The 16,611-nt window shown below is 50.4% G+C and overlaps 1 protein-coding gene across 8 annotated transcripts in view; it reads right to left on the bottom strand.

Annotated features, from left to right (window-relative positions):
• The window catches only part of PAX2 (paired box 2), a 78,074-nt gene that overhangs the window by 17,742 nt on the left and 43,721 nt on the right, over window positions 1–16,611 (bottom strand). For all 8 annotated transcript variants that reach the window (XM_073904305.1, XM_025880839.2, XM_025880842.2 and 5 more), the window contains 2 exons: window positions 3,130–3,305; window positions 767–893 (listed from right to left, as the gene is read on the bottom strand). In XM_073904305.1, the coding sequence (XP_073760406.1) occupies window positions 767–893; window positions 3,130–3,305 (303 nt within the window). The remainder of the gene's footprint in view (window positions 1–766; window positions 894–3,129; window positions 3,306–16,611) is intronic.

A 16,611-nucleotide genomic window follows, 5' to 3' on the forward strand; every position in this document is an offset into this window, starting at 1 on the left:
TGCCAGACGCCTTCCACAGCCTGCAGCTCTGCGGCCTAGAGCTTCCTTAGCTGGGCCCTTCGCTGCACCACACCTCGGCCTTCTTCCCCTCGAGCTGCCCCTGCTGCTCCGAACCCACGGGAGCAGCTGGATTAGCTGTCCTCTCCCCTGCTTTTGACTGTGGGACTGGCTTGAACCTGCCTGGCCTTGAAATCAAGCCTCAGTCTCAGTGGTTTCTCTGGGAAGCAGGAGAAGGACTGTGATAACTGTGCTTATCTGTAACCACAGAGCTGGATGCTGTGCCCTGAAGCCCAAAGCCACAGCTCCCCAGGCTGCCTAGAGGGAGAGGAAGCCAGATCCCCCAGGAGCCTTGGAGGTGTGGGAGCATGGAGGCTGGACACTGCCCCACTCTCCTCAGCCTGGCCTATTTACCCTCTGCATTCCTCTGTGCACGTCCTCACAAGAGGCATATAATTCTGGGCACCTTGGTGGAGGCAAGAGAAGAGGTAAAGAGAGAGGCGAGAGGATGGGCAGAAGGAACCAGCAACAGCTCCTCCTAGCTTTGACCTTTCCAGGCTGAAGCACACAGAGACCCTGACCACAGCTTCTTCTCCTCACATCTGCACACATATGTTCAGGATTCAGAAAGTACCCTGGTTTTCGGAGGCTCACTCTCTCTGTAGATACCATGCCAGGGGGCCCACGGGTCACACTGGGCCGCAGATGGCATGGGCTGAGGTGCCCCTGCTGAAAGCAGTGCCCCCCCTCCCCCCAGAAGCCTCCTTACCGGTCACAACGGGGTATGTCTGCGTGCCTGACACGTTGCTGCCCAGCTCGGGGTTGGTGGATGCAGATAGACTCGACTTGACTTCATCAAGCCCAGGGGTCAGGGCTGGGAGGGAGTACTCGTTCCCCTGGGAGAAGAGAGAAAAGCGACCGCTCTCTATTGATAGGCACATGCACATGCAGAGAAAGGGCTCCGTGTGCAGATGGGGAGGAGGAACGGGGAGCCTTCCCAGATGGGGTGGAAGGAGCCGGCCAGGCAGAGGGAGGGGAGCGAGGGAGGGGCAGGTTCGGCAGATGATGGAGAGTTTTGTGTGGGTGGGGGGTAGACCTGACTCGGGGTAAGCTGGAGGTGCAGCCTGTAGTTATTGGTGGTGATCCCAGCACTCTTTAAACCACTATAGCCTCTCCTGCCTAAGAAGGCCCAAGGGCGGAGTGTAGCAGTTGGGTCCCCCCTGCTGAGAGGCAAAGGGTGTTTTCAGATCCCCCTGGAGTCTTGGGGAGGAGGGGCGGACCATGACACGATGATGGCCAAGGCAGGAGCTGGGGGAAGGGCCGAGTGGGGCCTCTGGCCTGGCACTGCTGGGCTAGCTGATCGGGTGCTAGCGCCCCCTTTTTAAAAAACAAACAAAGCCCCACGGGCCCCTTGCTCTCTGCCTGTGCACTGGGGTATGAAATTGGGGAGGGGGAGAGTCCACATGGCTAACAGAAGGGTGGGAGGGGGCCAGTCATTGCCTCTGAAAGGGTGTCCTGCCCGAAACACTCGGGTAATTGCCTTTTTATTGCCGTCACCGCTCAGCCAGACCCCGGCGCTGGGCCGACCAGGAGCCTGCACAAAGCAGGAAAAGTTGTCCTGATTAATATTACGTTAAATTAAAACTGATTTTCTGCTCTTTCGGGTCCGTTTTTTTCCCTTCCGCTTCCTGGCCCCCCCCAGAGGGCCCCCTCCCTTCCCTGGCTGGCCAGGATTGCCTCGTCATTTCCAATTCCTTCTCGTATTGATCTTCCTGTAGAAATCAGTTTTGTAATTAGCTGCAAATTAGGCCTTCTACTGGGGGTGAAGCTGCCCCCTGATTTATCACCAGAGTAATTCGCTGTGATCGGAGAGAAATTAAAATGAACTCAATTAGGCTTCGGATTTGCTTTATGGGCCCTGCTCCGAGTTTCAGGGGGAAAAAATGACTGTGCTGGTGTTTAATAGTCTAATGAAAGTAAATAAAGGTTATTCATTGTAATACAGCCGGGGACTCGTGGAGGGTGCACCGAGCCGCCCGCCTCGGCCGGCTCCTCCTTTGTTGGTTTATGGCTCAGGGCACCTTAAAAAGACTTTTGATTTTTGTTTTATGAAGACAAACAGCTTACGGGATAAAAGGGCGGGCGGAGAGAACGGCGAGTGGCTGGGAGCTGCTGGAGTCCTAGAGCGGAACTGTGCTGCGTGGAGCCTGCGGGGCCGCGCACGCACGCACGCACGCACGTCCGAGTGCGCGTGTGCGCGTGCAAGCCCGGTTGACTGCTGTGCGGCAGTTGTGGGCCTGGCCTGGGCCGTAGGTGTGGGAGGAATGGGAGTGTGTGCACTGGGGGCCCCTCTGGATGTGTGGGTGGAAGCAGGTGCTGGAGGTGTGCCGAGCTGTGGTCTGGGACAAGGCACCCCTTCTGGCAGATGGGGGGGTGTGTGCTCTGAGGACTGTGAGCTGTGAGTGGGGGTAGGGAGCAGGTGCCTGTGGTGCTGTGTAAACACGTGCACATGGGTAAATGGGAGGAGTTAGGAGATGTGTTTCTATGCTGTGTATTCTGTGGGTGTGTTGTGGGCTGCCTGGCGCTCTGGGCTGTTCTGCATCTGGACGAAGTATCAGGGTGGGGGGGGTAGGCCGGCCACCTATCTCGGGTCACACTGGACAACTGGACTTGGGAGCAGGAGGCAGGCACCGAGGGCTCTCCTTCTGACATCGGGCGAGAAGAGCACCCCGGCCTCGCACCAACTTTCTATAAGACCTCCAGGCCATTAAGGCAGGGGACATGGCAAGAGGACACGGACGTCTCCTGGGTATTCTATGCCAGACGCGTGGAATGACAGGGCTGGAGGGACCTATTAGACCTTACCCAAGTCCTCCATTCTACAGATGGGGAAACTGAGGCTCTGAAAGGAGACAAGACTTCCCCAAGACCTATCATCCATCATTTCTAACTGCCATATACCATAATGGTTTTTCTTAACTCTCCCATAACGTCCTTGTGTGAGTGTGTCCACTCTTCCCACACACAGTGCACCCATATGCCGTGCATGTGATGCTGGTATCGCACGTTCTCCGGAGGCGTTGTTCTGCCCCGTTCCTGTCCACTCCTACAAGCAGAGAGCTCCTTCCTCACCTGTTCTGATTTGATGTGCTCTGATGCCTGGAAGACGTCGGGGTAGGAAGGACGCTCAAAGACCCGATCCAAAGCTTCCAGCTGCTGCTGGGTGAAGGTGTCAGCTCGCAAGTGCTTCCGCAAACTGTCCACGCCACTCTGGGAGTCTCCATTGGGGACTGAGCCCTCGGACACATCTGGAGGACACACAGACACTGGGGGCATCAGCGCGGGCCAGCACAGGCACAGTGGGTCAAGGGGGCTTTCTACCTCTGCTGGGACCCCTCATTCCCAGCTTCTAGGCTAGAGCAGCAGACCCAGGGGCTGACCGTGCCTCAGAGATCTGGCTGGGGAAGCCAGAGCCTCTGAGTGCCGGGGCCCGGGGGTGCGGGGAGGACTGGGCAGAGGTACAGCCAGGGGTCTCCTTAGGGGATGTCTCCCCTGAACCCCTTCTGTCCCCAGGCCTGGGTCAGCCTGGGGGAGGAGCTGGGTGTCTCAGACCAGCATTACTGAGCCTGTGGAGAATTGAACTCGGCTCTGAGATGAATTTCAGTTCCACTGACTCCAAGGGTGGAAAATCATCAAATCTCCAAGGCTGAGTGTAACATGGGGGCTGGGTGAAGTAATTAACTTCACCACTGAGGGAGGAGGGACTGTGAAAGTCAAGCTGAAGCATTCTGCTCGCGTTGGGCCAGGACTGAGACCAGAGCAGGAGGACAGCAGGTGGCACATGAGCAGTGAGATACCGCCTTGGGCAGAGACTAAAGACAGCATCTCTGTGGGTGCTCTTGTGCCCAGACCGTCCTCCTCATCCTCTGTCTCCGACCCGGACTCTGACTAGGCCTCTGTCAGGGGCCAGCTCCTCGGGCCCCCAGCTCCCCCTGTGGTTCTCACAGAGAGCTGAGACTCACTCCGTGAAGGAAAGGCCAACGGTGGTGCCGCACTTGGGCCCGCTCCCTGGGGCTGCAGGCCAATTCTGTCCAGGTTCCACTCTACCCAGGCTTTCTGCTACCCTTCCCTCCCCATCCCTGCCCCCCTGCATCAGGTCTGTTAGAGTTTCCAGAGCACACAGTGAGCTAAGTGCCTGCTCTCTGTCTCTCTCTGAATGTCTACCCCCGGAAGCTGGGTCCACACCAGCCACAGCGTGGCTACTCCTTGGCTTCCTTCAGCCCAAGACCCACTGAGAAGCCTTGGGCCTGGGGCCAGCCCACGTTGTAGGCCTCAGGGTGTTCCTCTGGGACTGTGATATATATCAGTTTATAGGTGATTATACGATATGATATAATCAATATTGCATTATATACAGTAACACTGTACAGTATCGTTCAGGAGACCATAGAAAATATTACATATTGATTAACCTCAACCTGCAGCCATCCTCTCTTCTGGCCTCCCAGATGGAGCATGGGGTCTGCTTTCCAAATGGGACCTGCTGTCTTCTCCCCCACCCCACTCTATTCTTCAGGAGGTGGGAAAGCAAAGAAAGTGTGTGTGTGTTTGTGTGTGTGTGTGTGTGTGTGTGTGTGAGAGAGAGAGAGAGAGAGAGAGAGAGAAATGAAGAGCAGGATCTAGTCTGAGCTGGATAGACAGACACAGGGGCAGCCTCCATGGTATTTCTATGTTCCCTGCATTCCTATGGACACAAAACTTGGTGGTTGTGTTTTTTACTGTGTAAGCCTCTGGAATGATTTTCTGTCTTAGAGACTGTGTGTGTCTCTCTTATATGAGTTGGGGTGTGGCATATTTAGTTTTTCCTTTTCTGTGGGTATTCTCTGTGTATATGCATTTGTACATGTCTGAACATCCAGATAAATATGTGTGTGTGTCTGTGTGAGTGACAGAGAGAGAGCTGTTCTCAAAGTGTGTGTGTGTGTGTGTGTGTGTACACGTGTGTGATTGCACGGGGAGCGTGAGCTCAGGTGCCCCATGTTTCTTCTGTGCCTGCTTTTCTTTCAAGGATGTGCTATCCTCCTAATTCCACCCCTTGTAGCTGTTTGCATATCCCATTGTGTCTAATCCTCCCCTGCTGGAGTCCTCCTACTTTTTAGGGAAGCCCTGCTGTCTTTGTGTGTGGTTAGTGCAGTGTCACCAAATGGGTCCTGGGGAGGAAGGTGTGCATTTGTCTCGGAGCATGTGCTCATACGTTATGTGCATGGGTGTGTGCATATGTGTGGGAAGGCTCGTATCATGCCTCTGTGGGGATTTGTGTATAAGCCTGTGTGTGGCTTGGCTCAACCCTGTGTGTGTGTGTGTGTGTGTGGGGTGTGTGTGTGTGTGTGTGTGTGTGTGTGTGTGTGTGTAGGGGCTGAACTGAAGCTTTGTCCTCAGGTCACTGGCTGGAGGAGTCTCTTTTCCTTCATTTATTCAGGGGCCCTTCAGATCTTGACAAATCTGTCACTCTAAATTTGCGAGAGATTATGGTGCTCTCTCCCCAGCCCGCAGAGAGGTGATATATGATATCTGCTGCCCCTATTGATTGCCTGATCTGGTGGCAGAGGCCGGCGAAATGAACTTGAAATGAACATCATGCCTCAACTCATTGTGCGTATAATACACTACTTAATCCCACATTTTTCAGCCGCTATGGAATTCAATTGATCAATCATGTTCCACTGATGGTACTGTTTTAGGGGTTATTGCTGCTCCCTCCGCTCACTGACCTTTTTATTTATTTATTTTTTTTGTATACTCAGGCCCTGGTGATAAGACAGGTTACAGAGGCGGCAATGAAAGGGGGGGGGGGAGGAAGGAAAGGCAAAGGGAAGCCTGCTTCGGAAGAGGTGGTGGCGGGAGGCGGGCAAAGGGAAGGAGAGGAGGAGGAAGGGCGTGGGGCTGAGGGAGAGAAAGAAGGTGCTGGAGGATCAGGGAAGCAAGGTGGTGTGATGAAAGCCTGCAGAGCACCCCAAGAGAGGCTACAGGAGGCTTGAGGAAACTCCCCAGAGGAGGAGGAAGGCAATGAGGAGGCAGGAAAGGCATCGGTAATGATGAATGGCGAAGGAGCATAAAGAAAGTTGTGGGGGGTGGGGGCGCAGGGACAGGGAGCGGACAATGGCCCCACTGATGGGGACAGCAAGCTCTCGCAGGCTCTCTCCGGAGGAGGGGTGGCACCCTTCCTTCAGTTGGAGAAGGACGGAAGGGATGAAGGCAGGGGGAGAAGTGGTTGGGAGAAGTCTGGGGTCAGAGGTCCAAGAAGGAGAAGCCCAGGAAAGGAGGAAAGGAAGAGACAGAACGGGCAGAGGAAGAAGGCAAGATGCTCCTCATGCTGGAAGCCCGGGGAGGTGCTGGCTGGGGAGAAGGCACCTGAACAGGAAACCGGGGTGTCCAGCTAAACAAGGGCCTGGGTGGGGGTGGGTTTGGAGGGTAGGGTGAGGAAGGGGAAAAAGAGAAGAGGAGCAGACACAAAAAGAGAACATGGAAGAAGAGACTAGAAGAAGAAAAGATGAAGCGGTGCTCAGCGCTGACCACTGGCAGGCACCTCCTGAGGATGATGGAGAGAGAGCGCTCCGGGTGGGACTTCCCAAGGGGAGACTCTCAGAGGTGACAGCAAGGAGAGGGATGGAACCGCACTAGGAGTCCACTGCTCCGCCCAGGGATCCAAGGCTCGTTGGCAGAGCTGGGCCAAAACAGAGGAGGAGGCAGAAACACGTCTTGATCGAGGTTTCGGAGTGAGTGGGGAAGGAAATGTGTGAGTAATTAGATAGCATCCTTCTCCAAGAAGATTACTGACCCAACGGAGACAGCTCCCTTGTGCCAAGGAGCCAGGCCATGAGTTCCCCATGGGCAGAGACCATGACTGAATGCATCTCTGTGGTTCCAGTGCTGAGCATGGACATGGGCATAGAGTAGGTGTTTGATGAGTGACTGAATGAATGACTGACCCAGACCCCTGGCCGAAGATCTCTGGACTGGCCACCTGACTGGCTTGGCACCCCAGAACACCCAGTCACCTATAAGGCAAGATTCATGCATCCCTAGCAATCAAAGGATGTGGGAAGATCCACAGCAGCTCCCCAGGCAGACTTATGCCCCTTCTCCACTCACCCCTACTGCTGGTGAGCTCCTAACAGCATCACTCTCAGCAACACCACCCTGCCCACCTATAGTGCCTTTGCTCATGGGACAGAGAATACTGTCTTCCCAGTTAAGAGCAACACTTGATCCGGGAGCTACAGAACCACCATCCAAAGAAGGCAGCGGAGGTCGCTTGAGAACAGGGACCAGAGACAGCCTCTAAACTGGACTCCCCACACCAAGGCCTTGTCACAGACAGCAGGGGTGGGATAAAATGGGTCTATTGGCCCGTGGTGGGAGCTGGTTCCCGAGAAGTCCTTTCCTAAATGACGGGAGGGAGGAGGCCCTCAGCCTTTATCTTGATGAGATAAGCCAACCCCTTGTCAGGGTTCCCAGAAGAGGGCTGGAGTGTGGTGGCCACGTGTCCTGGGTTTTGTGGAACAATTCTGATTTTTTAATTCTCTTTCCCACTGCCAGGCCATATTTTTAGATTAAGGCTGGAAAATGTGTTTGCTGTTAAGTTTAGTAAGACCTCACCCCGCACCCTGCCAGAGTGAGGAAGGGACCGTGTGCTAGTCAGTCTCCATGTGTGGAGGATTCAGCCCTGCTCTACTACTGTCCCCAGCCACCAGCCCTTAGCAGCTTACAGTACTCAGCTTATTACATGCCATTGAATGCTCCCCACAACACTGTGAGGTCAGGACTGTGATACCTATGTGAAAGAGAGGGAAACAGGCAAAGAGACGTTAAGTTGCTTAGCTAAGGCTAGGCGGCTGGTTAGTGACAGTCAGGATTTGCAGGTCTGCTTGACCTAGAGCCTACCCACTACATCATTTCACTCTGCTGCCTGGGTTCCAAACCCAGGGGCTCAGCTGGGGACCACACGACTCCATCTGGGGCATGGTCTTCCTCCTAGCACCCCCCTTCTCTGCCTTGCACCCTCCCTACACTGAAGGCACAGCCTACGGCCCTGAGCTGGCTGAGCACAGACTGTTTGAAAGTGACTAAGAGACACTTGGCCCAAATTTCCCATTTTACAGTAAGAAAAACTAGAAGGGGTGAGCAGTGAAGGGGGCGGGGTGGTGACCAGTCCTAGGTCACACAACTAGGTGGTAGGGCTCTCAGGACTGGAGCCCATTCCGGGTGTTTTGTCCACTACAGCAAAAGCACTCTCAAGGAAAGTGAGCTACTACAAGTTCTTTTTGGAATAAGGCAGGATATAAATAAATTTATTAAATTAAACAAACTGCTGAGCTAAAACTTTGATGAATATTTTTCTTTCAGGGGAACAAAGGCTCATATTGTCTTCTCCTCTGACTGCTTCCTATTTGCTGAGCAGTTAACAGAAAGCTTTCACAAACCTTAGGTTATCTGGGCTTCCTAACCACTCTCCAAAGGAGGTAGGGATGATGATCCCCTTTTTACAGGTGAGGAAACGGCTCAGAGTAAACAAAGTGTAGATTAAATAAGGATAGGTGGCTAGCTCAAGGGCATGTCCAGCAGGGAGCCTGGCACCGGGAAGGTGCTCTGTGGACAGCTGAGGACAGAAGAACAATGGGCTGCAGGAGCTGCCTGCCCAGCCAACGTTCAGAGCGTGGGCTCCAGCAGCCATGCCTGGTCTCCATGGGGACAAAGACAACTGCAAGACCAAAGATCATCTTGACTGGAAGGAGCGCCACTGACATGGTTAATAAAGGTTACCTTCAGGGGCGCCTGGGTGGCTCAGTTGGTTAAGCGACTGCCTTCGGCTCAGGTCATGATCCTGGAGTCCTGGGATCGAGTCCCGCATCGGGCTCCCTGCTCAGCAGGGAGTCTGCTTCTCCCTCTGACCCTCTTCCCTCTCGTGCTCTCTCTCTCTCTCTCTCTCTCTCAAATAAATAAATGAAATCTTAAAAAAAAATAAAGGTTACCTTCAGATCATGAGAAAATTATTTTCTTCTCATCTAAGTTTTTCCATATTGTCCAGGCTTTGTACAATGAGCATGTACCACTTCTAGAATTGTTAATAAAAATGTCTTTTACTCCTCAGCGAAAGGATCTGATCTCCTCACTCACTTAGCCTTGTCACTCCCCATCTATTCTGGGCGTCCTGGGGGCAGAGCCCTACCTTCCACCCTTCTGATTCCAGGCCAGACCAATCATGAATAGTGTTGTCCAGTGAGAGCTCAGCAGCTTGGGCAGGAGGGAAGCCACTGAATACCAGGTCTTAGGGATGAGGGCTAGTCACAGAAGTGTTCTGTCCTCCTGTGGGATGACTTTCTACCTGAATTCTCAAAGTAGTCACTGTGAGGGTCAAGAGAAATTCTTGTGCACTGACCAAAAGGTAGGTGGGGTGATGATTAGAGACAGAATGAAATAATGCCATTTCCTTGGTCAGAAAGCACCCAAGGCTCATCAAAGTCCATAAAATCAAGGTGGGATGAACAAGGGCTATCCCCCAAGTCCCAAGAAGTAGGAATTAGGCATTTGAGAGGAATCCTTTTAAAGTACAGGAAAGAACTATGCTAACTTCAATTTTCTAAGCCCCAGTACACATATCTACCTATGGGGAAACCAACAACATTAGAGCTTTTACATATACTCATTGAATCCACTCAACTTTACGAGGTACTTCTCATTTTTCAGAGGAGAGGCAAAATTATTTGTTCAACATTATCCAACTACTAAGCAGCAAAGCCTGGATTTGAACTCAGGATGTCTGACCCCAAAGCCTTCTCCACGCTACCAAATTTGCCTTTCGTGTCAAAGATCATCATCATCATCATCATTTATGGACACTATGTACTAGGCAGGCTTGAGGTGTATTAGTTCAATTTTACAAATGAGGGAACAAGCTGAGGGAGAGTAAAAATAAGTGTGCAGGATCACACAGCAGAGGGGAAGCAGTCTGGGGGAAAGTTAGTCTTACTTCATCCGAAGACAGAAAATGAGGGAGAAGAGAGAAAAGCACGGAGGAAGTAGGAACAGTGCTCCCAGACTTCAGCCCCAGGGGGCCGACGGCTGGAGGGGCAGGGGCTGGCTGTGGTTGGGGTGGGGGGCTCAGGCTAACGTGGGCTCCATGGTGTCTGCCCCCCCTGCCCCCGGCCTCCTCTGACACTACCTTCCCTCTCTGCGGGGTTCACCCCCAGCTGCCAGTTGTTGCAGTTTCAAACTCAATTGTTCTCCTCGGTACTGAAGCAAATGGAGTCATTAATTACCTTCTATCGGCTGGGCTGAGTTCAGAATGCGATCAATATCCCCGCTTGTCATTCAGGGCAGCCCGCCGGTGCAGCCCGGCCCCACCCCCACGCGGCGCCCGCCCCTCCCCCCTCCCCTCGGAGCGAGCCGGCCTCCCGGGTTGCCCCTCGGGAAGGAGTAGGGATTGGAGCCATGGGGAGGGGACGGGGTGGAGGGGAGTGAGGAGAGAATGGGAGCAAAGGGGACAGAAGGGAGGAAGGGAGGAAGGAAGGAAGAGGGGAAGCTTGGGGGAAAGGAGAGAGAGACAGGAAAAGGAAGAGAGGAGAGAGGCCTGTTGCCCTGTGCTGGGAAGGGCTGCAAGGGCCAGGCTGCAGACTGTGCTGGTGGGAACACGGTTTGTCCAAAGAGATGGCATGACATTCCCCGTCGCCTCCCATCCTTAAACTGGACAACCTTCGAGTCTGCCGTGGCCAAGCCAAGCTCAAGAGGAGGGCATAAAGCAGCCCTTGGAAACATGGCCCAAAGTTTAGGCTCTGAGCAAGACTAGGTTCTGCCTGGCCTTCTAGCCTTCACAGACCACCTGCTCTCCTTGACCAAGCTCAGCTTCTAAACACTCAGTGAGTTCATGGTAGGGGGAAAAGTGGGGGTGGTGCCTGGCCTGCCTGACCTCAGTCTTTCTGTGCCCATTTACACACCCATGTGCCTCTAGGGACACTAAACCGCATTAGTGATCTAGTAACGTAAAACACTGGACTAGGAGTGACATCTGAGTTGAAATCCTGGTTTTGTCGCTCACGTGCTACATGGCCTTGGCCAAGTCCCATGAGCTTTTCTGGATTGAGTTTCCTCAAAGTTACACCAGGGGGTGGCTAGTTCCTCCCTCAGCAGTATTAATTTCTTCTTTCTCTGTGTTCCAGCAGCCATCTAGCCAAACCTCTATTGTAGAAATAATAATAATAACTGAAATCGATCCAGTTCCTATTACAATAGCAGACACTATGTGTAACATATAGACACTGACTTAATCCTTACAATAACAGCAACTAACATTAAGTGCTTACTATATATTAGGTACTCATCTAAGAATTGTACATATATTCACTCATTTAATTATTACCAGAACTTAAGCAGGAAGTTTCTATTATTATCCCCATTTTGTAGGTGAGGAAATGGATGTGCAGAGGTTCCAGAACTTTCCTAAGGTTACGCAGCTAACAAGTGATACAAGAGGCAGAAGCAAACACAGGCAATTTGCCTGTGGCAGCTTGAGTTTGTAACCTGGAGAAACCAAGGAATGGAAAGGTTAGGTAACTTATCCCAAATTACCTACTATAGCCAGTAAGTGGCAGAGCCAAATTTAGAATCTGTATGTATCATAGTTTTTGTTTGTTTTCTCCACTAAACTGTGACTATTTTGAAGGCAGGGACCCATCTTTTTCATCTTTGTAAATCTAGCATAGGGCCCGAGGTGATAAAAAAAAAAAATGTTGGCTGATTCGTTTAACAGAATTCTAGAAGCAAAGGTTGAGAAATTCTTAACTTGCTTTGCTCAACAGTTTACCTTTTAGAAAAAAAAAGAAGCAACAAAGTAAATTGCTACTCTGGATTCAGTGTCATTGCATTTTACAGCTGCAAGTTGTCACAGAGATCATTTAATCGGATTCCCTGTTAGAGACAAAAAGAAAAAAAAGGCTCAGAAAGGTTGAGTAATTTTCCCATGTCACACAGCTGGTCATCTTTAAGATGGGAAATGAGGTTCTCAATGCCCAATGCCCTTTTCACTATTCCAAGCTGCTTAATTCTGACCGAGAAACAAAAACCGATAAAAGGGAAGTGATGGGGATCTGGGGAGAAAGCAAGCATGTCTAGAGTTGACAGTAGCCAAGGAAGGAGGCATTGGACAGAATCCAACTTAAGGAAAGCAAACTGCTACATGGGGAGGGAAAGAAGAGTCGTGTGATGGCAAGAGATTCTACAAGGGAGTATAATTCCGCAAGGACAGGGTGCTCTAAAAATGAAATTCCACCTCTACAAGCTCAAATAACCAACCAGACAAAGTAAAAGGACTGGAGTGGGGGAGGGGTTGAAAGAGAAGGACATTTAAGGAAAGGCATTGTTGTTGCACACGGATAAGCTTTAAAATATGATGAGCCTAGATTTTAAAAGGACATGTACACCGAACAGTGGAAGATTATGCAGCCATTAAAAAATCATGTTTTCAAAGAATATTTAATGATATGTGAAAATGGTCCTATATAATGTTAAGTGAAAATAGCAAGACACAAGCTGTATATGCAGTATCATTCCAATTTTGATAAAAAATTATATATGCGCAGAAGGAAAAAAAAGACTGTAAAGAATATACCAAATTCTAACAGCGGTTATCTCTTGGTGATGAGATTATGCGTGATTTTTTTAAAAATTTACTGTATATTCCAAATATCTTCCAATGAGCATGTATGACACTTATTATCAGACAAAAGTTATTTTTCCCTCTCTTAAAAAGGACACACAACAGATGGAAGGAGAGGACCATAACCAAGGATGGATATGAGAGTAGCATGAACCTGTCAGGAAGACAAAAGCTCAGAACAAGCTGAGACAACAGAAAAGGGCCTTTGTAGCTATGTTTGAAGAAAGAACAAAAAGGAAGGCAGGTTTAGGTTCAATACTTGGGAAGGTGAGTAAGACTGAGGAAAAAAAGGGAAAGAAGGCAGAACCTCTCAACCCTCTCTCCCTCGGCTTGCCTTTGTCTTCTCCATCAAAGAAAAGAATCTTCAAAATGGGACCATCAGGAGTCGCCCAGGTCAGGAGGGGGCCAAGCAGGTAACTCATATCTATTCCAATTTACTTAACTTTCCCCAGCCCAGATAATTCATCTACCAGGACCCTGGAGGAGAAAGTAGATAGGATCCTAAATTTTTTGTTGATAATCCTTGAGAAGTCACATTAAAGGGTGAGGCAGTGACAAAGCCCAATGCCATCTTCCCTGCAAAAGGGGGATTATGCAAATAATGCTCTAATAAATTTAATGCTAGGGTCAGGAAATCTTTTAGAAGAAATTGTTATACAGTTAATTTGTGGGCCCCAGGAAAGAACATGTTGCTACAAGTTGTGGCACATGAATTAGCTATCAATGCTTAGATCAAACGCTGACCCCACCAAAACCTCCTTAATTGCCCTGGTTGGAAGCAACTGTGCGCGCGCTCTCTTTTTAAAACATTTATCAGAGCACTTTTTACCTTGATCATAGCATCAATCACATTCTGCTAGTATAATGATGTGTACATTTATCTCCCTACTAGATTAGAAGCTTCTTGCAGTCAAGAACTGCATTTTATTTACTTTTGTGAATCAGTCCCGCCATGTTTTATATATAGCAGGCACTCAATCTGCTCATCAACTTAAGTTGCATTTTTTATTAAGGAAATGCTGTGGATGTGGTGAATGTTAACATTTCACAAAGAATCCCCTTCCTAATTTTATGGACAAGATGAAGAAAAGTGAAATGGCTGATGGCTGCTGGGCTCAATAGTACCCAAAGCATTTGTTAACTGTAACCAGGAGGGAGGTTTCCACTGGTGGGCACTGTCTCTCCTTTATTGTAAAGGCAAATAATTCCTTTTTTTAAGATTGTGTTTATTTATTTGAGAGAGAGAGCACAGAGGGAAATGGAGAGGGAGAAGCAGACTCCCCGCTAAAGAGAGAGACTGATGTGGAGCTCAATCCCAGGACCCTGAGATCATGACCTGAGCCGAAGGCAGATGCTTAACTGACTGAGCCACCCAGGCATTTTTTACTCTTGTAAAAAAACCCTACTGGGATGATGCTACAGAAGACATCCTTATGATCTTAATCAGGTGGAATTAAGAGCCCAAACCAACAAGATGAAATTCAACATGGATAAATGGAATGCCCTATGTTTAGGTTAAAAAAAATCAATTATACAAGTGCACAGTGGGGTAGACCTGGCTTGATAGCAATTGATGTGAAAAAGATCTCGAGGTTTTCGTTGACCATGAACTCAGTATGATCTTGAGTTTGACAGAGCTAATAAAAAAAAATCGAATGTAATCTTAGGCTACATTATGGATGCAGAATCTCCAGATGGAGACTGGCAATGGGTCTACTGTTCTTGGCATTGGCTAGACTGTCTCTAGAGTTCAGTGTGCACGTAGGAGAGACTTTAACTGTCAAGAATGAATTCAGAGATGGGTAACCAGGACAGTGGGAAACCTTCCTCCAGTGCAGGGACCACATCGTGTGAGAAACTAAAATCCACCTGGGGCCACGTGGGATGAATGGAAAGAAGGGAGGAAGGTAGGGAGAGAAGAGAGGGCGTCAAAGGGAGATCCTCACCATCACTTTAAGTGGTGAATACTGTTGTCTCTATTTCAAAGATGAGGAACCTGAGATTCAGAGAGATCATGTAAATAGCCAAAGGTCCCACAGCCAGTAAGGAGTGCAGATGGACCCCACATCCGGACATTTGGATTCCAAGGTTTTTCCCTCAACACTAGCCTGACTCAGTATAAAGGCAGTGCTGCTAACAATGACAACTGTCCATGTATGGCCTACGTCCCATGGCCTGTCAGGCAGCACTGCAGGAAGGGAGAGTTCTATGTGAGTGGCACATAAGACCAGACGACCCTTAAGAATCGGAGCCTTTGCCTTGTCACCACCCTTAGCCCAGCCACTGGTCTCCTTCCACATGGGAGGGGGCTCTGGAGACAGTCTCTCTGCATCTTAGCTACTCCAGGGCTCAAGTCCCATCTCCTGCTTGCTCTTCTAGCCACGTCCCTGGATTCCTATTGAATGCTCAGCCACGTGGTTCAGCATTTAATTAATAGCTTATTGTCTGATGTGTGATAGTCTTGTCTCTCCCAGTAGATTATAAATTCCTGGAGACCCACGTCCTGGTTATTTGTTCCTCTCATACATCCCAACACATTGGGCACTTGGGCCCACAATGATAGAAAGCTCTCCAAAGACATAAGTTTTCTCAATATTCCACTATTTACACACCAAAGCAAAATCATAGACTCTCAGCTCTCTGAATGGTTTATAGGAAATCTGCCCGAGGACAGAGGCATGACCTGAACGATCATTTAGGGCCCTCATACTTCCTCACCAAACAGTAGAGGAGAGACCTAGAACTCCAGAGAATTATACCAGGACAGTTACTTTCCGCATTCTGAAAAAGTTCGTCCCCCCTCCTCCCCAAACCCCCCAGTTACCTGTAGCAAAGAAGGGCATGAGCACCCACGGCCAACACACAGCCCGAGTGAGCGCATGTGGCCCATCTATGAAGTAGGAGCAGTTGAGCAGGTAGAGATGAAGCTGGAGGGAAGGGAAGACCAGAGGCAATGACGGGAGGGGAGCAAACAGGTAGTGGAGAGAGAATCGAACTGCACAGAGGAAGGGGAGGAGTGAGCCCTGGGTGGGTGTGGGTGAATTCCCCAGAGTGATCAACTTTCCTGCTTGAGAGTAGGCACCGTGCCTTCCTGCTGGCCACCTGGCAGAGGCTAGGGCTCCGGGCTCCCCAGTGGGGCCACCGACCACCCACCACTGGTGGGGAAGGAGCATCTGTCTGTGTGGGGACGGAGTCTTCCTTCCGACCTACGTGGGCTCTCAGGGAGGGGCTGGGGCCTGCTGCCTGGTGCTGGGTTCCAGCTGGGGCCAGGACCAGTTAGAAACCTCTCTGGAGCCAAGAGGGAAGGGGGCTTTGTTAGCTCAAAGGACACAAGCAAGGCGAAAAATTACATACCAGGCCGCCCTAAGTATGCTTGTTTAGAGAAACTGCTTGCATTTATGAAGTCTTTGGTGCGGAAAGCAGGGTTGCAAATGACTGCATCAGAGCGACAGTAAAGGCCATTAATTTCCTGTTATGTTTTCCTGTGTTGGGGGCTTTATTAATTTAATTTTACACTGTCGAACAACAGCGAGAGCTGACACTGCCACACCGCCACGGCTGGGGTTTTCTTTTTGTGTGTGTAGCAAGGCTTTGCCTGACATGCAAATCAACGCTATTACCGGAACCAATAAAGATGTGTGGTGGGAAGAGGGGAGGGATGAGGAGAGGGAGGGAGGGGAGGAGGGAGGGGAAAGGAGAGAGAAAGGGCGAAAGCCATCCTTGACCAGTTTCTGTCTCCCTCCATGCCTGGCATCTCCTGGCTTCCAGAGCATCCTCCACAATCAGCAATTTCTGCCCATCCTTCACTTTCCCTTCGACTCTTCTTCCCTTGACTGTCTGTCTTCAGATGACTCCACCTCTGCTGTCCTCCTCTGTCCCAGCTCCTGGCGGGACAGGGACAC

The sequence above is a fragment of the Callorhinus ursinus genome, unplaced genomic scaffold (genome assembly GCF_003265705.2).
Source record: "Callorhinus ursinus isolate GAN/ISIS: 27379988/994484 unplaced genomic scaffold, GSC_fseal_2.0 scaffold20, whole genome shotgun sequence".
Lineage (NCBI taxonomy): Eukaryota > Metazoa > Chordata > Mammalia > Carnivora > Otariidae > Callorhinus > Callorhinus ursinus.